This window comes from Amphiprion ocellaris, chromosome 1, assembly GCF_022539595.1.
Source record: "Amphiprion ocellaris isolate individual 3 ecotype Okinawa chromosome 1, ASM2253959v1, whole genome shotgun sequence".
Taxonomy (NCBI): domain Eukaryota; kingdom Metazoa; phylum Chordata; class Actinopteri; family Pomacentridae; genus Amphiprion; species Amphiprion ocellaris.
The window spans coordinates 29655555-29679358 of NC_072766.1; the positions used below are offsets into that span (position 1 = coordinate 29655555).

At 38.7% G+C, this 23804-nt stretch overlaps 1 protein-coding gene across 1 annotated transcript; it reads left to right on the forward strand.

Annotated features, from left to right (window-relative positions):
* Positions 1-19667: 19667 nt before the first annotated feature.
* On the forward strand, positions 19668-22379 carry gjd6 (gap junction protein delta 6). Its single transcript, XM_035958336.2, has one exon. The coding sequence runs from the start codon at positions 19861-19863 to the stop codon at positions 21064-21066; it is 1206 nt and encodes a 401-aa protein (XP_035814229.1). The 5' UTR covers positions 19668-19860; the 3' UTR covers positions 21067-22379.
* The last annotated feature ends 1425 nt before the right edge of the window (positions 22380-23804 follow it).

Genomic DNA, 23804 nt, shown 5'->3' on the forward strand with positions numbered 1-23804 from the left:
GAAAGCCTGAAGGGTGAAGTCTGTCAGTCACCCAGTGAGAGGTTTTATAGTGTTCCAGGTCTCCAAGGACTAATAAGCAACATGATATGTCAAAAGGTGCAAACACAAAAGTACACCTTTATCACTGTAAATGGAAACTTGTAACAACTTGTGTGAAATTTTGCACCTGTCACAGATGTCCAACTGTGTTTTTCTCTGTACAGCTTCAAAAAAACAAACCAAAAAAAAAAAAAAAAACAGATGGGTGAGCAGTGAAAGGAAAAAGCTGATTGCTTGACTTCTACAGCGTTCGGTTGTTCTATTATGCCAGCATTTTGCTACTATGGTTTGCTTTGGTTTAAGTGTTCTGAGTGATCATTTTTATGCTACAGTGAAACATTTCTATCCTGGTGGGAGTGTTTTCTTCAAGGATGACTATGCTCCATTCCATCAGGGCTTGTGAGGGTCACTGAGTATAGAAATGATGTCAGTCGTACGCTGTGGCCTTCACAGTCACCAGAACTCAACCCAGGTAAACACCCAGTGGAAATTTTGGGCCGACGTGTTAGGCAGCTCTCTCTCCAGCTTCATTATCAATACCCCAAATGAGGTGCTCTACAGGCTGATCCACCTTCAGGCCTCAGGTCCTTGCGTGTTCACGTTCATGTTCCCGTTCTTACATACCCTCATAAAGTCCTCCTGCAGGTTTTGGCAGTAATACCGAGGTGTTCTTTGTTTTAAACCTGTATATGATGTTGCCAACTCTGCAATGAAATAATTTTTTTCTTTTTTTTCTTTTTTATCTGTTTAGTCAGCTACTGCTGGTGGAATTTAAATCTATATCAGCAGAAGCAAATTCAGTTTCATTATATTGTAGAGACTCGTGCCTGCAGAATGAATCGGGGATGATCAGAGACCTCCATGATGGTATCGTATTGTATGACTGTAAGTGTCTGTATTTGCTGACAGTTTTCTGATACAACTTTGCATAATTTAGTCTAAAAGCAATTGAATAGTCAAATGCACACTTGTTTGATGGTGGACAATGTTTGCTAGTTTGTTTAATAAAATTAGGGTATCCAAGCTCAAGTTTGATAGTGCGGTGCACTTCGTTATTGCTGAAAAATAAAAACTGCTTTCCTGAGCAGTATTTCCTTCCATATAAATTTTGTAATGTGGAAAACTTTCAGAATCTGAGTTTAAACAACTGTCACCCTGTGTCAAAAAAATTAACTGCTCTTATCAGTGTGGGACATTCAACATACTGCTGTTAATACAAACTCACCATACCACTCACTGTGCCATGATTATGTCACAAGTGTGTAGTGGAAACATTCATTCCATCTGCATGTAGTATGTCCAATATATCAGCACATTAACTTTATAGAGGTTTGTGTTTGTGCTTGCTATCATAACACACAAACTACAAATAGTATGAATGATGTGTTTCTTAAAGTGGATGGGCAAAATGGACCTTTACGAGTTAAGCTATGACTGGATACACACATTAATGAATTCCTAACATGTAATACATATTAAGGATTAACTGAGAATTTGGGGCATATACATATTTATTTATTTCTGAGAGCAAGATGAGTTCAGCAGCAAAGAAAAGTGAAGCGGGTAAGCCTAAATTAGCATGAAGACTTGAATAAGGGACAACGCTGATCTGCCATAAAAACACCCCCACCAAGCATCTCTGAAAGCACACTAATCAACTCATTTATCTTATTTGTTTGTTTATGCCGTACTTGCTCTTGGAAGCTGCACAATGTCACTTCAGGGAAATGTGTCAGCAGGACACAATCCCTGAAACCACAAACTGTCACCTTCTGCAGCCTTCTCAGTGGCTCATGGGATTCGGCTGTAAAAGCAGAGCTGTGTGTGCATCTCAGTGTAATGTACTGTGTATATATTTTGATCTATTATGTGTTGGATCTGTTACATGCTGAGAAAGCCCAAAGTTATCCAGAATGAGAAGAAGTTCTTTCTTCATTTCCATCTTGAAGATTATCAACATGAATATTAAAATCCCTCACTAAAACAACACAGTCAAAATCAATGCACACAATAGACAGTAGTTTGGCAAACCTCATCAAAAAACTTTGCATTGTATTTTGGGGGTCTGTAGATATTTGCAATTGTTGTCCGACGCAAGGATTTGAGCCGAAGAGTATTCAAAGGAATCAAAACTTTCCCAAAGGATATCTTTTTGTACTGGAGACTGTCCTTAATCAAAATGGCAACTCCTCCTCTCTTCTTATACAGTCTTATGTGACTCATGGAACTAAAGTTAGGAGGGGTTGCCTCACTAAGAACTGCTGCATTGTTATTGTGCCCTAACCAAGTTTCACTTAAAAACTAGGCTTGTGTTTTTTAATAAAATCATTGATCAGGAACAATTTACCTGCCAAAAGACCTAATATTTCAAAGAGCTTAATTCTGTTTATTAAAAACCTCATTTTTTTTTTACATATAAGTCTCCTTATCCTGATGTTTGACAAGGTGACCAGCCAGCTTTGCTATTTAATTTGTGGCATATGTTCCATGCTAATTCTTTTTCTGGCATTTCTCCTTTTCTGGTGATTAGTTGTTTGTCTGTGTTAACATTAAATGACAAAGCCTCAGTCATTTTGGCATTTTGGCAAACCAATATTTACACAAGAAATTTTGACCCTGTTAAGCAATTCCTGAGCATCGGTGTGACTTCTGTAATCAGGGTTATGTCATTTGCAAAGATGAGATCTGTAATGACAACGGTGCAACTCGCCTGCTTCTCCTTCACTGGACTTTAAAACCAAGTTCTTCACTTTTACCTTCCAGCACCATGTCGCATGGTGTAATCGAGCACTATTGCAAATATATATGGGGCAAGGGTATCTCCTTATAACACTCCAGCAACAATATCAAAAAGTTCTGTAACTCCGTCTGAAGATTTCCACTCAGGCTTTAGTTTCCTCATAGTTTTCCCATTGCATCAACTAGCTCATTTGGGGATATAATACACAGCTAGTATTTTGAGCATTTTACCTATATGCACACTGTTGAATGCTATTTGAAATCAACAAAAGTTATTGTGACATGCAGATTGTTGCTTTAATCACCTTCAATAGGATGTCTCAGGGCAAGGATTTGTGCTGTTGCAGATCTCCCACGTCGGAATCCATTTTGATTTGGCCTAAGATGAGAGTCGAGCACTGGTTGTATACGATTCAAGATCATGTGACTGATAAGCAATAACTGTCTGACTGATTCCTCTGTAGTTTCTGTGCTTGTCGAGGTTTCCCTTCTTTGGCACAGGTATGATTTCACTTATGCTGCACTGCACAGATTTCATACCCTCAAGGAGCAACCGATTTGCAAATGACAAAAATGAGGTAGATAATTTCTTTGACAGTAGCGGGATAGCAGAATGCAGAGCACCAGACATACTGGATAAAAACCAGGACTTTCTGGAGGGGCAGGTGCTCAAAGTTAAAAGGAGGCACATGGAGCATGAATTTGAAGCACCATACAGAAATATACCTTACACTATAACTGGTTGAATTGTACCAACCCATCTTCATAAATAATATAACATAGCATTGTCCACACCTCATACCTTCGTTTGGGGGCAGTCTATGGTTGACCTGGTGGGGTGCATGGAACAATTTCTGTTGAGGGCGTTGATGAGGAGGCTGCTGCTGCTGCTGATGATATTGCTGGAGGTGGGCTGCATTGAACTGAGACTATAGACACTAAAAAGAGTATGGGAGAGATAGTAGCTGATTAAACAAGTGTTGTGTGATCATAATAAGATGCAAAGATAACTAACTTTGAAAATGGCTGACTGTGACCTGCCATACTGCTAATTGTTTGCAGGAGACTCCCTTGCTGAGAAAGGCCGCAAACAACGCTGACTGTTTGAACTAAACGGCACAAGTTGCTCATTGCTGAAAGGAGAACATTAATAGGGGGCTGAGAATAAAGGAGGGGTGGAGTTACAGCCTGTATCCACAAAGCCATAATTCAAGCTGTGCATTAATTTAGGACACAGTAATGTATTAAATTGAATTTAGATCATCATTAAACACCGGACTGTTTAACTGTGGCTACTCTTCCTGGAGTCCTTGCATTTAAGTTTAAATAAAATTGGAGGAGAAAAATGGAACAGTTGTGACACCTCTTTATTTTAATTTCGCAGCTTTATTTTTGTTTTCTAACACCAGTAAAACCAAATGCAACCAATCATGTGACACAAACATGACTTCAACATGAAATGTTTCATTCTGTATTTAACAGTCATGTATTAATATTGTACAAACTGACTGTTTATACCATATATGACTGTTTCGACCTCCTCTCCTTATGAGGCATCTCTGCAGAATGAATGAAATATGATTGATAAACTACAATCTGACTCTTCCTGGAGTCCTTGCTTTTAAATTTCATACCTTTTCAACACATACACTTTATAGCCACGAATTTGCTCCATGGTGCTGATTCATAATCTGCCCTTTATTATTCATAGTGCTAATAATAAAGCCAAAAAACTAATTAAATGATATAGAAATCATGTATTTGTGCTTTTATTCAGTTTGACTATCCACGTTGTGTAAGACATCACGGTTATAAAAGTTATATATTTTATGTTTATGCATATTATATTTAATTTGTGTCTATACATACAAATGTTATGAACAAGCACCAATATGTTTAAATGACAGGTTGCAAAAATCACAATTCAAATTCTTCTAATTATTATTGCTATTGTATTTGTACTGTATTTATACCTCAGGGCAGTGAGAAGGGTCTACATGGATCATGTGACCGACCGAGGGTAGATCTGAATTATAATTTTTGTTTTATTATTTTGGGCCACACAAACACACACACACACACTTACAAAAAACCCCCAAGAAATAAAACTAAGTCATCAAGGGGCAAATTTCATGGTTATTTACAACAAAATCTGAGTGTATGCAGTTTTGGTGCAGAGGGCACACCCGTGTTCTATTGTCATTACCAATGAAGAAGACATTGTTGTTTGTTTGACTTGAATGAGAGAATAAATGATGGCTGATGAAGCAACACGGTCTTCATGCCGTACCATGTCATGCCGTGGTGCGATGGCAAAAGTTGTCACACGCGTAAAAGATAAGTCTCTGTGTCGGTCATTCCAAAGAAGACGTTAATGAAGAAAATGGAAAAAAAAAAGCAACGAACCAAAGATTAGCCTCTACATTAAGTAAAAAGACCACGCTCGGCGAGAGAACGAGACCGAACCACTGCAGCCACAACGAGAATGACTATGAACTGGTAACTTGAGCCAAGCAAAGAAATGTAAGACAACAAGGATGTTGTAGTCTTTATAAGGTGGCACTTATTTAGAAAGCAATGCATGGTTTGTGTCATGGACTACTATATTAGGACTCCTGTTGATACATGAAACGTGGAAAAGAAGCATAATGGTGGATAACAACAGGCAAGAAACCCACAACAGAAAATGCTTGCTCTACCGGAGAGGGTGTCAAGGTACAAGGAAAAAGGCCTGGAAGACCTTTTACAAAGACAAATCAGCTCAAGAAGAGTAAAGCTTTCTCAGGTGACTGCAAAACTGAATAAAATAAGTGGTTTGACAAACAGTGAAGATCCTGATACTGTTGATGAACATTTAAATGAGTTTGCAAAACTCATGAATGACTTTGTCCAGTCAAATGAGAATGTTCTACAGCTGCTATCAGAAGAAGAGAAGGATGCTGACCAGGTATGTTGGTATGAACCTAAAAGGGAAAAATTCAGCAATTTCGTGATGGATGTTGAGAAATGGACAATTGATGCAAAGCAGCAACAACAGGACTTCATGGGACCAGATGACAATGTGGGACCAGATGACAACGCGTCTTCGACAGGTGGATGAAGAGGAAAGCGACCGGGATCCTGCGTGTCCGGGGCCAGGCCCAACCGCTGTGGTTCAACTACATCGTCATCATCTGCACGTTGCAAAGAACAAGCGGAAAGAGCTTCTCTGATTGCAAAAGGCAGAGAAGTTAAAGGAGAAACAAGTCCTGGAGATGGAAGAACTGCAGTTAAAGGCAAGGAAGGAGCAGCTGGAAATTGAAACCCAAATTGCTGCTTCTACTGCAAAGATAAATGTGCTGAAGGAGTATGAGGACAGTGAAACCAGAAGTGTAACTTACCAGTATGCAAACTCAGTTAGTGATGTCCAGCAAAGCCGTTTGCCCCCAGCTGTTACCTATGAACAGTCAAATACTCACTTCAACAGACCACAGTACCAAGTTAAACAAGAGATTCCAAGACAAAAGGTAGAAATGGACACTAAGGTTGATTTGTGTGAAGTAATGCTAAAGCAGAATTACATTACAGAGATGTTGGTTAAGCAACAAAGACTCACAAATTTACCTCGGAGAGATGTTCCCATTTTCAGTGGTGATCCTTTAGAGTTCAAACCATTCCTTGGAGCTTTTGACCTGCTATCAGTAGCAAAATTGATAATGACAGTGACAAGATTTATTATCTTGAGCAGTTCACAAGGGGTAAACCTAAAGAATTAGTCAGAAGTTGCCAACATATGAGCCCCCAGAAAGGCTACCACGAGGCAATGAAACTCTTAAACTATCATTATGGATCAAAATAGCAGCAGCGTACCCGAATAAGGCTGTAAACTGGCCTCAGGTTAAAGCAGATGATGCTAAAGCTCTCCATAGTTACTCACTCTTTCTGACTACTTGTAACAATGCCATGCAGGACATTAACCACCTTGGGGAACTAGACAACCCCACAAATCTCAGAGTCATAGTTTCCAAGTTACCTTATAAGATGAGAGAAAGGTGGAGAGTCTCTGCTTTTGATATTCAGGAAAACTCTGGTAGAAGAGCGAAGTTTTCAGATTTAGTGAAATTCCTAAACAGACAAGCTAAGATAGCTTCAGATCTTTATTTGGTGACATTAAAGGTGCCAATGACAAAGGCAAGCAATACTCAAAACCAGACAGAACATTTAGACCCTAGGGCAATGCATTTGCCACCAGCATGGCACTTGCAACAAAGAAGTTGCCAGATACAAATAAAGGCACCATGCATCAGACAGTTGATGCCTTTCAGAGACCATGTGCGTGTTGTGAGAAAAGCCACTCACTTGTAGACTGTCAGAAAATAAGAAAACTGCCTCACAATGAGAGAGTAGACTTCCTTAAGGGAAAAGGGCTTTGCTTCTCATGCTTGACACAAGGACACTTGAGTAGAGAATGCAAGAAACGACTCCAATGTGACTACTGTTCCAAAGGACTTCCTAGCATGCTCAATTACACTAGGACAGAGGATGTATCAGTAGATAACAAACTCAATGATGATGCTGAAAATGCAGATGCTGAAGCCCCCAGCCCTATCCCAAGCACAGGTGGAACATGTGGTGCCACTGGGGCGGGTAATAGCAGTCGAGTTTTGGCTATTGTGCCTGTTCATGTTAAGCTCAAGAAAAGCAACAAGACAATAGACACTTATGCATTTTTGGACAATGGCAGCGAAGCAACTTTCTGTTCAGAGAAACTTATGAAACAACTTGGCATAGAAGGGAAGAAAACACAAATCCTTCTCCGCACCATGGATATCATTCACAGTATAGATGATGCTCCCGATGCAGTTTGCACGATGCTAGGTTGGGTTATCAATGGCCCTTTGAAAGGAAATGACTCTGAAACTGATCAAAGTGCTTATGTGAACCGCATATCAATGTCAGAAATTGAAACATTGTGTGTGAAACAGTTTAACCACGACTCTCCGGAAAAGGCTTCTGAAGAGCGCCGTGAACTGTCACGAGAGGATGTACAATTCATGGACTCTGTCAAGGACACTGATTAAAAAAAGTTGAAGGTCATTATTGCATAGGCCTTCCTTTTAAAGGTCAGTCTGTCAAACTACCCAACAACCGTGAGTTAGTTATGCAAAGAGCAGAAAGCCTCAAAAGAAAAATGCTGAAAAACAAAGACTTTCACAAAGAGTACAAAGCGTTCATGTTTGACCTCATAGACAAGAAATATGCTGTACCTGTGCCAAATGAACAACTTGAATGTAATGATGGAAAATTATGGTACATATCTCATCACAGGGTGTACCAGGGCATTTCGGCCGGGAAAGAAGCTTGTAGCGAGGAGCTGCTGTCGCCATCTTGACATCGGCCTGGGTCCCGGAGAGAAGCGTTTTCTTCTTGTTGGTAAGCCCAAAGCCAAGTTTAACACCAGTTAAATCCATAAGATGCTTCGAGACAAGCGTTGTTTTACCACATTGAGTCCATTTAGTAAGGTTGACGAAATAAAGCACATCACGTTAAGATGATTTTTTGCGTTTTACTTTCTCCAATGAGTCAGTCGCCTTTCTTTTTATATCAAAGAAGCTCATTTACGTGAGTGGTTTATGGGTCTATAGGTCTATGATACAATATTTGGATATATCTAGACTTCATGTGTGTGTTCGTGAACGTGTTCTTTTTATTGCGAGTTGGGGCCAGGGTGGTGCGTAGGCTGAAACTGCGCATCCAATGTTATTTACATACATAGCGAAATAACATATTAGCCACAGTTGAGTTAGCATCACTGCGCCCCATTTTACTCCACATTTGCACCTTTTTTTAAGTGCGCACTGTCGGAGAAAGCCGCTCGTGAGTCAGAAGATCACGAAGATATGCATTTCCCAGGGGCAGGTATTTCCTCTCGTTCCCCGCGCGTATTGAATTTGCATCGTGTTGGTTTCATCCTTAGCGTTTCGCGTTAGTTAATAAAAGTTCTAACAGCTATGTATGGATGTTAGCCTGGGTCGTGTATCTGTGACCCTATGGATGATATGAACGCTCTATAAACAGGACAAGTAGCTTATTATGGGAGGGAAGAATTAAGGGGTACACTACAAACGTTTTGGGTTAGTCTTAATTATCATATTCAAAGTGTGCACGAACCATATTAGTTTTCCTTATAGAGGGTATCCGAATGTTTAAAGATAAGCAAAAAGAAGTGACATAGGATAATTGTATGAAGATTTTTAAAAAATGCCCCTGGTTTCTGTGATGGAAAGTTGCTAACTGTTTACCCTGGGTATAACTAACACATTTCAATTTTCTTTTTTTGTTGTTGTTGTTTTTAGCAGTAGCAGTGTAAGGCGTATTCCATGTAAGTTACCAGGAGGACTGCACTACTTGGATATCACTGATCAAGGTAATTATTAAAGGTTGAGAAAAGATAAAGTAAACACTGTATTTCATTTGACCGGATAGATTTGCTTTATGGTAATGACACTAATTTGAAGTATTTTTGTACTTTTTCAGGGGAAGCACAAAAGACTGTTTGAAAAGGCAAACTGAGTTGAGACCTAAAGGTAACAGTATTTTTTTCCTTTTTTATTTTATAGGAGTTGATGCCAAGGATTACATCCATAAGTCCAAGACGGGTTAAAAAATATAGTAAATGTTGAAATTTAAGTGTTAAATTACAAATGGTCATACACTTGAGCTTGCATTTGGTGGCACTTTGACAAAATTTCACTCTTAACCTGATTTAATCAAACCAGCAATTTTCTCTTTGACTGAAATGACACAGGGATGTTCCAGAAGATGTTCAGTGAATGTCAAATGTTCATTTGAACAAAAAGTGACATACAATTATTGGCACCTTCTCAATAATTCATAAAACACCCATTGGCTCTCTATTTCAAACTTTTTCTATGAATGCAGACCAGCTTCTGTCACATCTCCATTACTGTTTTTGCCCATTCATCTGTATAGATGAGCTCCAACTCTCTTTAGTTGAGGGTCTCATGACCATTCACCTTTATCTTTATCACCTTTTAACAGTTTCTCTGTCAGTTTCAAGCCAGACTTTGTTGAGAAAAAAAAAAACTTTTGTCATTATTTAGTTGCCTTTGTTTGGTGTAAAAAGGCTCAGAATTGAATAATATCAGAATCTTTTTCACACACAATGATTAAAATGTAATGCTTTGGGGTTTTTTGTTTCCTAATGGACATGAGGGGTGTTACTCAGTAAGCTGGGCTTATTTGCCCAAGTCAGGCTTATTTTGTCGTCTTTTAGGTTTCATAAACCAGGCTCACCCTGAGCACGGTTCTGTTAGCATGGCAACTTACGCTGAGGATTTACAGTGCCTTCCAAAAGTATTCACACCCCTTGAACTTCTTGACCTTTTGCCACATTTCAAACTTTAAACATAAAGATATAAATTAGATTTTTTTTGTGAGGAATCGACACCAAGTGGGACACAATCGTGAAGTGGAACAACATTAATTGGATGTTCCAAACTTTTTTAACAAATAAAAAACTGATTATAGGGGTTTGCATAATTATTCACACCCTTTACTGTCAGTGCAGCCAACTCACTCCAGAAGTGTCCTGATGATTTCTAAATGATCCAGTGTTGACCTAATGACTAAACAGAGTCCACCTGAGTGCAGTGCAACTTCAGAACAAATGTAGCAGCATTGTAATGGTCCAAAAGATCTGCAATAGCAACCAGTGGAAATGAATGAAAAACCACCAAAGCACTACTGTCCTGCTAAAATTACTGGCCAGGCAAGGACAGCACTGATCAGAGGAGCAGCCCAGAGGTCCAGGAATCTGGGGAGGATGATCTCGATTCCGTGAGGGAAGGTGTTCTGAGGGCGCTGTGTGTCTACTTGAATGAAGACCCTGAAAACCTGATAAAGGATCATGTTGTGAGTACAACAGTATTTTACCCAAGTCACACGCATGGAAATGGTCATACACAGGGCTGTAGACTGCGACTAAAATGGTCAAATTTTCAATGGTTTTAGCAGATTGCGCGAAGAAAAACAGCCAATACTTTGGTAGCTCTACCACAGACTTAACTTAGCATGATTGCTTATTTGGCCTTTGATTGAATTGAACAAAACCAAGAACAAATACATCTGTCTTTTCGTCACTGACCTTATGCCTGTCTCGTAACATGCAAGCTGAGTGCTCCAAGTGCGTGCCATCCCCAAAGTTGGAGATTGCGCTTCACTGTTAACAGCACCAGACCCTGAGTCTCATGGATGGATGGATGGATGGATGGATGGATAAAAACTTTATTATCCCTAGAGGGAAATTCAAATATCCAGCAGCTCAATGCACGCACACATCATCATATATAAAATCAGTATAAAAAAATCAAGTCGAAATAAAAGTCAAGTTAAAAAAGTCCATGCAAGTCAACCAAGAGGCACTAAAGTCAATGACACAACAAGATTAAATTCAGACACCTTTAAGAATGATTAAATAGTCTTACGGCAGTCAGCACAAAGGAGTTCGTAAACCACTCAGTCCTGGAGCTCAGTGAAATCAGATTTTGACCACTTCTGCTTTTCTGAGCCGCCAAAACACTGTGGAGGGGATGAGAGATGTTCTTCATAATGGCATCCAGTCTCCTTCAACTGCGCAACTCCACCAATGCACTCAGAGAGTATACGGCCCTCCCAATTAGAGAGCAATTCATGACACATGGATAAAGACCCTGTGGCACAGTGGACTTTACCAATCGCTATTACTGCAACATCATGCGAAAGCTTTCTAGACACTCATGGCCATATCTTCCACCCAGTCTTAGCCTTCGTCTTGGTCTTTTTTTAGCACCTCTTTTTTGAGCTGCCTCACCACTACATGCACCAATGACTCTAAAACAATGAGGGAAGGATGGGGGCATAGGGTGGAGCACATATCTCACCAGATTTTAGCTCAGCACCTCAAAGTCTTTAAAATCCTGAATAAGACTAAAGTTTGCCCCAAGAACGCGAAGATAGAAACAATCCAGCGTGTCTGAAACCTGTTTATTTTGTCACTGTCTTAAAACCGAGGGAAAAGACAAGGGCTAAGAGCGACCTCTCTGTAGTGGGCTAGTGCATTATTTACTATTTTACAAGAGAACTAGTAGAGACAACATAGAATCAGACGAACAGAAATTTATTTTTGCCCATTATCACTTGTTTAAATTGTCCAAGAATCACAGAGAAAACTTTCCAAACTGTTATTAGGAAGAAACAAATGGCAGTTTGTCGACTGGCAGTATATACCTTACTGTGCAGTACTGTGATAACCTTATCACAGTAAGGTGATAAGGTATCCAGTAAGTTAGGATACCTTACTGTGCAGTGTCACAGTAAGGTATCCTAAAAACGCATTTCATTATGATTCACATGCAGTGGGCTTATCCCCCTGCACCACATCCTGTCACTGGTTTAAAGGTGTTTTCAATAGCAGAGTAAATCACAGCTTGTCATTTCAACCTTAAGTCTTTATTCTCCAAAACTGAAGAAATGTCATGTCTGTCTCTCCCCCACATTACCATGTTGCTCATTCTGCATAGCTTCCTATCTAGGATTGTTATATGGTATCCAAAGATTGAGCCTAATGCCATGTGCAACCCAAAATGGACAATCCACCTAATCCTTGACAGTAGTGAAAGTAAATGGTGAAAATGCTGAGTCATTTAAAGTGGATCACAAAGAAAGAAATTACTTTTATATCCCCAAAAGTATGATATCTGTAAATATATATATTATCCATTAGTATAGATTAATTCTTTGATGTCACTTGGGCAAGCCAAAAGAAGCAGTGAGGTGCCACAAAACAACAACTTGGAACGCATATTTAGATGTTTAGTAAGTCCAATATTCTAGTTTTGTAAATAAAATCTGATACATAACAGATTGAGTTGAACAGCCTTATTTCATGCAGTCTTTCAGATGAGTTGTCAACGACACTGGCTGAAGCGTATTGACTGGTGTCTCTTTGCAGGGACATGACAACACTGTATTTGAGGACTACGCAGAGGAGACCACTGTGGGAATCTTCACTTCAAGACGCCATGAGGCCCAGTCCAAACCAGATGATATTGGAATCATCCTGGAAGGCCAGGTTGTCATCCAAGAACTGGACAATGTCCCTTTGGCCATTTCCCTTCTCTTCGGTCTACTGTACGCCCTAAACATGGATTATCCTCCACAACTAAGGTACTTCTTTGAAGTGGTCCAAAAGGTGATCATGGAGTTGGATGGCGGAGTCCTGTCCAGAAAAGCACAAGTACTAAAAAATAGACTCTATGAATAGTGTTTTTGGAAATGGCCTGCATTTGCATTGTTCATGCATTCATTGCGTTGAAGGTGAAAGCTTTGTTTAGTTTCATTTTGATAATGCAGCTTTAAATTTCAAGATTTTTTATTTTATACCTGAACTGTTGTCAGTTTATTTTTTATTTATTATTATTATTATTATTATTATTATTATTATTATTATTATTATTATTATTATTATTATTATTATTATTATTATTATTTTGTTTCGGCGTCATAACATTTGAGCAGTTCTTTGCAAGGCTTTATACGCCACCAAAACGGCATTTTTTTTTCTCTGTTTCATCGTGTAATTGTCTGCTGCCTCCAGACAAAGGCAAATTCCCATATATTTTGCATCATAAAATGTTAGGTATTAATTTAGAGGTACCCAAAAATGTGTTTAACCTCAGTTGTTCAATTCAAATGGAATTTTAGCATGCATGTTTTAGGATATTTTTATATGCATTAGAGTTGGAATGTCAACGTTGAGCAGTTTTACAGTTTTTATGAAAGTATAAGGTCAGTTTTCTTACAAGTTTTTTTTTTTTTTTGTCAAAAAGCCACATTGTATTTGTAACCAAACAGTTTACACTCACTGCAGACCGCCCGGTGTTAAATCAACCATAAAGCATGAAGACAGCGACAGGCTAAATATCGATGTATGACTGAGCATGCAATTATTGGCACCCCTGACAAAATTTCACTAACATAAAGTGACATGTTCACAATAACTGGCACGTTCTCAGTTATTCATAGAAAACCCTATAACCCCATAATTACACACCAGCTTCTGTCACATTGTTTTTGCCAATTCATCTGTATCGATGAGCTCCAACTCTTTAGTTGAGGGTCTCCTGCATCACCTTGATCTTTATCACCCTCACCAGTTTCTCTGTCAGATTTATGTCAGGCTCTAGCTAAGCCACTGCAAAACATTGTGTGTGTCTGACAATCATTTCTTCACCACTTTTGCTGTGTTTTTGGTCTTTGTCACAGTAATGTCCAGAAAGTAGCCAAGACAATTTTTGTGCAACTGTTTGATGTTGTTTTGGGTAAATGTCCATGTGGTCTTCTATTTTTATTGTGCTGTTCTATTTGGCTAAGTGTATTGGTCCATTAGGAAACAAACACAAAGCATCACATTTTCACACTAAACAAAGGCATCAGACCATAAAACAGAGGACTAGATGACATCTAGTCTGATGTTTTATGATCTGATTAAAAAAAAAAGTTTTATTTGCCCATTCTGAGGTTGTCTTTGCTTGGTGTGAAAAAGCTCAAACTTCCACTTTAAAAACATCAGACTCACGTTCACACATGGTGATGAAAATGTGATGCTTTGAGGGTTTTTGTTTCCTAATGGATCTAGATACTTAACCTAAAGGGATTTGGTCAATGAAAAAAAGAGCGTAAGATGAAGATCCTCCCCAACAACATCAAACAGAGAAACTTGGTCTGGGCCACTTCCTGGACATTCTGCGACAACAACCCAAAAACACAAAACAAAAAGGGTGAAGAAAAACTTGTTAGACATAAAGATTGTTTTGCAGTGTCTGAGCCAGAGCCTGACTTGAATCTGACAGAGAAACTGTTGAAGGTGCTAAAGATCAAGGTGATGCAGGAGACCCTCAACTAGAGAGAGTTGGAGCTCATCGATAGAGATGAATGGGCAAAAAATACCAATGGAGACGTGACAGAAGCTGGTCTGTAATTATAGGAAAAGTTTGATTGGTGAATAAATCAACTTGAAGTGAAATTTTGTCAGGGGTGCCAATAATTGTGGGCTCAACTGTATGATGAAAGTAATTTTAGCTTTATTTCTCAGACAAGTACAAAACATTGCAAAAGGCAATCTGAAAACCGCTATATGATTGTCACTGTTAAGTCAGACAATGAGCATAACTGATCAATAGTTTTTTCTTGCAAATATTGCTGTTTGAAAATCTGTTTTATGCTGAGATAGTCATGTTAAGCATACTGTTCAAATAAATATTAATGTTATATTTTTTTAATATTGAGTACTGCTTTGATTGCTTTATAGGTCTAAACTAATTTTGTAATTGTAATTTATTGCAGATTGCATGAAAAAGAACTGCGTATACAATATGAGAGTAAATTGTTTATTCAGAGCACAAAGCAATAGAATGCTAATGGTTTAAAATATTTATGTGTATATATAACATTTAAAATACGCTAAAGGCACATGATCTTATTTGACGTTTACAACATTAAATAGTTTGACTCTAATTATATATATTTATTATAGTGATATTGCAGAGTTTTTTTACGCAACAGAAAAATGATTTTTTTTAAACTCAAAAACTAAAAATTATCTCGCTCACATTGCATGTATTTATTCTAATACAAGACATAAAAGTGTTTTGCAGCCAAAAAATAGTCATATTGCGCGCAACCACTTTCCATGTCTTTTTTAAGCTGTGTCTGCGATCTTTTTCTTTCAGTGTATAACCCTGCACAGTGATCTGAACAGTGACTGGGTCTTTGGAAAAAGATCGTTAGTCACCATGATTTGAATGGTGAATCAGTGCAGCTAGACCAGATGGAGATGCATGAAGGGTTATAGGGTTTCAGTTGATGTGAATTGGATAGGCAAAACAATGAAGGAGAATCCACATTTACCTTGTCTCAGAGTGGACAAGTGGTTGTCTGTTGCATAATAGCTGTTAGCATCATGGCTGATGTCAGCTTGAGGAAAAATACCAGTTTACAGACAGCGATGTGGAGTTGCAGTTACAGCTGCCTATTTCCTCTCATTGACTTCACCCATGGTGTTAATAGCTGCTCGTTTGATAATCCCATATCACAGCAGCCTGTTTGATCCACCCGCCCATGAATGGTGAATCAGTGGAGCCAGACCAGACGTAGACACACGAAGAGTTCAATTGATGTGAATTGGGCTAGCAACACAGGGGCTTGACTGAAGGACAATCTACACACGTCTGCTCAGTTTGTCCAGCAGATGTAAAAGGACTGGACAACACACAACAGAGCTGTGACAGAAAAGGAATCTAGCTTTGTAGAGAAGTTGTTGTCCAACAAATATTGATCCACTTTGTTTTTGTAAAGGAATGTCTTGCTCTGCATTTCTGTAGAAAGTAGGAATAAAACTAAAACCAAAAAACACCCACACTTGAATTGTGAATTAAAGAATGATGGGACCACTTGTAGGGATTTTTTTTGTCATTGCTGTGTCTTGTAAAGAGATTCATCTAGAACAGATGAGAAGTCTGAATCTGGCTTGTTTAACCTGAGCCTTACAGTAAGTTATCACTCAGCAATGGATTCTGAAGTACGGGCTAAGGTGTGTTTTAGCTGATGATTTTCATGAGGCCTTCCATGCCTTTGGAAGTTAAAAACTCCTGCAGCGACAGAGCAGTTTTTCACTGGTAGTAGGCTGATGTAATTCTCCGCTGCTGTTAAAGGTAACAAATGACAGTTCATGCTATAATGAAAAAGACAGGCTCAACATATTCAGAAACAGGAAAAATCTACTTTAAAGTGTTTAAAGTAAACTCATACTTCTAGGTTTGAAAACAAAACAAAAAAACAACAACACATGACAAGAGGTTGTACTGACACATGAAATTTCTGGCACATTTGTTGAGTGAAACTAGAATTATTTATTTATTTGACTTAAATGGTTCAGTTTTCTGTGAATACCTGGATTATCACAATTTGCAAAATGAATAAAACTTCTGAAACTGATAGAATTTATTCATGCATAACTACAAGGTACATTGATCTGAATGTAAGTCAGCCTGTCGAGCTGTGCTACATCAAAAACCTGTTTGTCTCTTTTGCCATGGCAGAGTGTCTCCAGTAGCGCCTCAACATAGACATGTAAACTGTGTGTGGGGGTTGGGCATCAACCTTCAGGAACATCACCTTTACCTCTGTCCACACAAGCATATTAGTATAGAGCTGGAGTTGTAATCAAAAAGGCATTAAAAAAACAGGTGACGTTTTGACTTATTCCAAAATGTCTGTTACCACATTATGAACATTAGTATCAAAGTAAGTAAGTTTCTGAATAGTAGCACTGGTGCAACCAAATATCTGAGATATTTGGTTGCACCAGTGCAGGATGTTGCATCAGCACAGGATTTGGTCACCACCTCCCAAAACTGTCATTGCTGCCAATAGTAGCGTCACTGTCAGCATTTGTTCTGCACCAGTCATTGTGATTGAATGTAGTTTTTTTACTTTTTTCTGTTTAACACTTTAAATGAAATAAGCCTCATTCAGTTTGTTTTGAACACAATCTACAGGTAGATGCAATGTTTAAAATTATTTTCAAAAATATTACTTACTGCAGGAAGGTGAGTGTAATGTTAAATAATATCATAGTTCCCTCAATTAATCTATTTTCAATTAAAGGGGAAACTTATTCACAAAATTGATTGATTTTATGGCTGACAGAGAATAAGGTCCACACTTTGGTGGTACAGAATGATAGGGGTCCTCTTTTAGATAGTCCATAACGACACGAGGGCCCTTTTAGATAGCACAGAGCGACATTAACACTCCAGTGTTTATACATAGATAGAAGATCATTTCAGTATTTACAATATAGTCCTGATTAGAGAAAGAATCATTTACAACTTGCATTGTGACATTGTTGTAATAATTATTTACTCTGAAATGGATTCTAAAAAGATGTTCATTAGACCACAATAAACTGTAGTTGCAGAAGTTTTTTAATCCGAGCCTCAAATGAAAGGTTTTACCTTCAGGAGTGAAATAATAAAGAGGCAATACAAAGGTCTAATTTGAAATTCACACTTATCTCATTTCATAGTTATTTCATACTAGCACAGCAAAATGTGAGAACCCCTAATATAAAATGAAAAACAAAGACATGTTTGTTGTCAGGAAGTGTGACAAACATTCAAAAATATTACTTTACAAAGATTTCAATGGTATTTCTGAATATATGTGAATGGAGATGCACATATAAAAAATTTAAGTAATTGTTTCTGATGTCACAGTTCTTGATAGATGATGTTAGTGCATGCAACCAAGCAACCAAACCAACCAAATCAGGGATTTGTAAGAGAGACTAATTAAGTCAAATGACTTTTATGTGTTTAAACATTTAAAACTTTAAAGTTACACTTAGACTTAATACTAATTCATTTGTGTAACAGACAGTTCCATCGCAGCCCTGACCGACATCTACGTATGAAAGAGGGGCCCTCCAGAACCTGCAATGGAGGGCCCCTCTTTGATGTGTAGATGTCGGTCAGGCTGAACTGTTGTGTTAACACCTACAGCTCCACTGAAGGCTATGGAGGGCCACTCTTTGATATGTAGATGTCAGGCAGGGCTGATGGTCCCCTCCTGGCTGTTTTTTTAAAAAATAAAAAAATCCATATTTTTAGTTATATTCTGAAAAATGACCTTAAAAGAAAATTTTGTATATGATTTTTGTTTCAGCAAAATAACTACAAACACTGGGCCACTATTACCAGTTTACCACGACGGCCCCCTCTTGGATTGTAAAGCGTGTGTGCGCGTGTATATATATATATACATACACATACACACACATATACATATATATACACACACACTGAAGCAGGGATTCTGACATCTGACATTCTGTTGATAGCTGATTGATTCAAACATCATAGAATTTAAAATACACTAGGATTTTAGATTTAAATTTGTATTCATTACTCAAAGATAATCTTAACATCTACAAACTTCATCAAGGAAAACAAAATGTGAAAAATGGAAGACATTAGAAGAACCAAAGTGTCAGCAGGGAATAAAACTGTTTCATTAAGTGCTACAACAAATGTTGCAATACATGCCCTGTCAGGCAGGGAGACAGTTGCAGTTTGCGAGAACTGTTTGAAGTAAGGAAATAAGTGTTTTTTTTTTTTCTGGAACACACAATGATTTGATGCTAACAGTCCTTTCAAGGTTTTTTTTTTTTTTTTTTAACAGAGATAAGTGGATTGGCAAGTAGCTTGAGAGAGGTAGTCAAAACAAACCCTGACACAAAAAACCAAATGACTGAACTCTGGACAGCTGTATTGTCACCAGTCTTAATGTCTGTTTCTTAATTAGTGTAAACTCATGTATCTTAGTACAACATTCTTAAAATCTTTTTGTACAAAACAATGTATGACAAGTGTTGTCCACAGTCTGGGACTGACCATGCTTCTCTGTTCTGGTCATCGTTTATACATGCCTATCCATTAAAGGCATGCCCATTAGTGTTCAGAGGACTAATCTGTAAAAAAAATGCTCTGTCAGTCTGCACTATCAGCAGGTCCTTCAGCAGAGGAAGAGTGATGTCTCCTGGTTTTAAAATGGATCCTAAGCACAAGAAAGAGAACAGAGTGTGCCAAGTGATTCATGTCAAGTGGACACCCTTATCTATGAAAGATGGGTGGCTCTCTCTTGCAGTGGCTCCACTGTTCTTAAGGTAGCCAAGCAGGACTGATGAACATTCAGGCACAGAGGAGGCTGACTGTGGGGTTCAGTTAGGGAGAGCAGATACACTCAAGGAACTTTCAGGAAAATGACAAATAAAAATGTCCAGAATTTAGAAAAAAGCTCAGGAGCAGAAGGTAGTGTAGTCTAGATGGGCAAGTGTACATAAGATCAGGTCCTGTGCAGAGCGCCTTAAGGTTTCAGCAAGTCAACTAGGTTAGGAGGAGCAGAGGTGGATCAGTTCACAGCAGACTGTTCTATTTCAGGCAGCTCATCCCTCCTCGAGGCAGCCGGCAGCCACGGGCCACCATGACGGAATGGACTTTGCTTAAACGTCTCCTGGATGCTGTCCACCAGCACTCCACCATGATTGGGCGCCTGTGGCTCACTGTCATGGTCATTTTCCGGCTGTTAATTGTGGCTGTGGCTACTGAAGACGTGTACACCGACGAGCAGGAGATGTTTGTATGCAACACTTTGCAGCCAGGATGTTCCACCGTCTGCTATGATGCGTTTGCACCCATCTCACAGCCTCGCTTCTGGGTCTTTCACATCATCAGCGTCTCTACACCATCGCTGTGTTTCATCATTTACACCTGGCACAACCTGTCCAAGCTGCCCCAAAACACCACACTGAGACGAGGACAAGGACTGGGGGACATTACAGGACAGAGAGGCCCAGATGTAGGGCGAGAAGGTGGACAGGAAGCATATGATCAGAGCTGCAACTCAGAAAGCTACTCTATCCACTGCCACAAGCATCTAGGTCACAGCCTAGCAGATGTACTTGATGGCATCACCATTCAGAGTCTCCAGAGCGGAGACCCCAACAACATAGTATCCTTGAGCCAGGCCCAAACATGCACTTTAAGGGAGGTGAGCACAGAAGGTCATGTGGTCTCTGGAGGAGTTCTGTCCAAATGTTATGTCTTCCATGTATGTTTACGGGCTGTCCTGGAGGTGGGCTTTGTCCTGGCCCAGTGGAAACTTTTTGGCTTTCAGGTGCCTGTCCATTTCCTTTGTACCTCACCCCCCTGCACCCAGCCAGTGGACTGCTACATCTCCAGACCTACTGAGAAAACCATCTTCCTGCTCTTCATGTTTTGTGTGGGAGTTTTCTGCATCCTGCTCAACCTGCTGGAGCTCAACCACCTGGGCTGGAAGAAGATCCGTCAGGCAGTGAGGCAGAGGAGGAGGAGATCCCGGGGACGTTGTCCAAGGATGAGGAGAGGTTATGAAACTTTCCCTCAAGATAGCCCATCTCTGACATCTTCTTTAGACTTCAGAGAAGGAACTAGCACCACTTCCCTGCCAACTCTGAACCTGGTGGTTGGTCACCAGCCTGACTGGACCTGCACTGTGAATTGTGGTAGGATGCAGGTGTCTGAGGAGGTCCGAGAGACAACACTAGAGCAACCAAAGAGAGAGGACTCCCATAAAGGAGAGAGGCTTCCTATGAAGAGTAAAAGGGAGATCAGAGGATCCAAGCAGAGGAGTGCTGAGGTCTGGATATAGAATTTAACTACAGAGTCACATGTTACAGCCTGTATTTATCTTGCTGCACTGGCTTGCCATGGCAAGGATTCTGTCCTTCAGGGAAGGAGTGGCTTACCAGGATTTTTTGAAAAAGAAAACCTTAGTTATCTCTACATCAGAGATATTTAATTTGCTTTGCTCAGATGCCACTTTTGCTAGACTCTGTTAACAGGAATATTTATCAAATAAAATGATAAACATTAAAAGGCCTATAAAATATTTTTATTTCAAATGATCTATTTTCAAATTAAATGATTTACAAAGGACATAGAAACAAAGAATTAACTGAACTGGAAAATGGTCAGCACACAATCACAGGCCATAAGTTACCACTGCTGCTGATGCATGCAGCCCACAAAAGTGGATTAGAAAAAAAATCTAGTGTTATATGAGCACAAGAAGCTGTCAGATTGTTGAAAAATGTTATCATGTAAACACGTTTAGAGTGGTGTTACAGATGCTACTTTTTCAGTACTAAGTTGTTCTGATGAAAACTGGTCACAAATGCAAGACCAGACAGAAACAGGTAGGGGACAAAAGAAATATATTTTTTTTAGGTTCAACTATCTAAAACTAATGCAATATAATCCAATTACCCAGTAGTAAATCTTTCTGTCGTAAAGGTTATAATGTTAAGAATAGTGTATATTGTTTTACCTTAGTGTTCAATTTGGAGGCTGGAGTTTGGTGTTGCTGTTGATCACTTGGCAATACATGGGGACACAATTTTTGTCTGCAAAATTTATATAGGTGAGGGTGACGTAAGTCTGGGCAAAGTCCCTGGTTTGATTTGATACGGGGATGTTTGTTCACTGTCATACTTCTCTCTTTTTGTCTGTCCTGACACTCTAATCTGAATCTCTTCTGCCAGAAATAAGGGTTACTGGAAATACTCCTGGAGTATTGCAATACAATTCAGCAAAAACACCACATCTACAGCTTCTAAAATGATTTATAAACTAAATTAGCTCTCCAAATGTTTTTCTCAAACTAAAGATTAAAACCTTGATGTCGGTAAAACTGCATTAGCGCTCTATCACATTGAATGTTTTTTGTAATTTGGGTGACCAAATCCTTTATTCCACCATAGAGGACCATAAATTAATGCAATAACAGAAGTAATGATATTGACTCCTTTGATTGATCTTATTGATTCACAACAGCCCTGTTACACACGAGTCAGTCAGAAAATCATAACTTGAATGAATTCTGTATGGAAGAAACCTCACATCAATGAATATATTCACATGCTCTTGTCAATAAATAAATCATGCTGATGTTTGAGTCTTAAAGCCGGGATATTTTTAAATTTGTGATTTCATGAGTGTTTATTGCATAATATAAATCGTGTTCTTGACAGGAACCTACATCGATGTGCTATGAGTTCACAGTGCACTGAGTCAGTGAGTATAGAGGCAGCCTATAGATATTCTTTTGTGAGATGCATCATGGATGAGAGGACAGATTGTTTAAGGCACTGTTTTCCAACCACCTTTAATACAAAACAATGTCCATCACAATTAGAGAAAAGTCCAATAAATCACTTTTTTTGTTGTTTCTAACAGTAACAATAATCTTGAGACCAATTAGATTAAGAATAATATACCTCCTTGTGGGGCCCAATTTGGGAACTACAAACTTAATGCGCCAAATGGCTAAATATACCTAGATGTTATATAAAATGTTGCAGTTGAATGTTTCATTCTTAAATGCAATACAATTTGTTGCCATAGTAGCCTCCACTCTTCTGGTTTGTAGCAGATATACACATGGCAGAGATTTGATCTTGTTTACACAGAAGAGAATAAATTATGTGCTACAGTGACGTTGGGTATGGGTGGGGAGGTCTGTCTCAGAGGGGGGTAATGTCAAGTTGAAGAAAAGGAACAGAGTCACGCAAAATCACAAGCACACTCTTGACACACAAATTTCCTATCACTGAAACCAAGATGCCTAAAAACATTCATATGGCCAAAGCACACAAAAGTCGGTGGACCGCATGTCCATGTATATTTGATCAAATAGATTACAGATCAGACGCATGCAAAGAAAACACACATGAATTTTGGTTCGGTATTTGCTAGTTATTTACTTACGCAATATATTCATTAGTATATTAATTTACAGCATCTATAAAACACCTTTTGCATAAACGATGCTACTGAAAAATAAAACACAGAACTGCACAGCCAGTTTCCTTTGTCTCGAAGTAGGCTGTAAAATGAATACTCTAAGAGAAACTGCAATGGCAAATAGAGGTACAGTGATGAGAGAGAACTCCTATTTTCAAAGAGTCAGGCATTCATACTCTGGGGCTAACTGCAAATAATAATAATAATAATACTGATAACTGTAGGTTGAAATAGGCTAACCTTGCAGCAGTTTAAAAAACCAGTCACATTCGAAATATTTCATTTAATTACATATAGTTTTACAATATAGTTGTTTTGGTAAAACTATATGTAGTTGTAAATCAAATATTCTGAAAAAAATTCTTCCCCTGTTATGTTCTGAAGACTTAACAGGGGAAGAATGCATAAATAAACCTTCTCAAGGACATCCCTTTCTGTAAGGTTCTGTGACTATACTGCAGACAGTGCCTACCACTATACAAAAATTCATGATCGTGATCTTTATTTTTTTTTAAAAAACAAAAAACACATCATCATGCAACATCTTACCCAAAGTTGTTTAAATCAATCCAACTGGACTTTAAG

Excerpts from the sequence above, each read along its gene's own strand:
- gjd6 (XM_035958336.2), top strand. The coding sequence starts at position 19,861 with ATGACGGAATGGACTTTGCTTAAACGTCTCCTGGATGCTGTCCACCAG.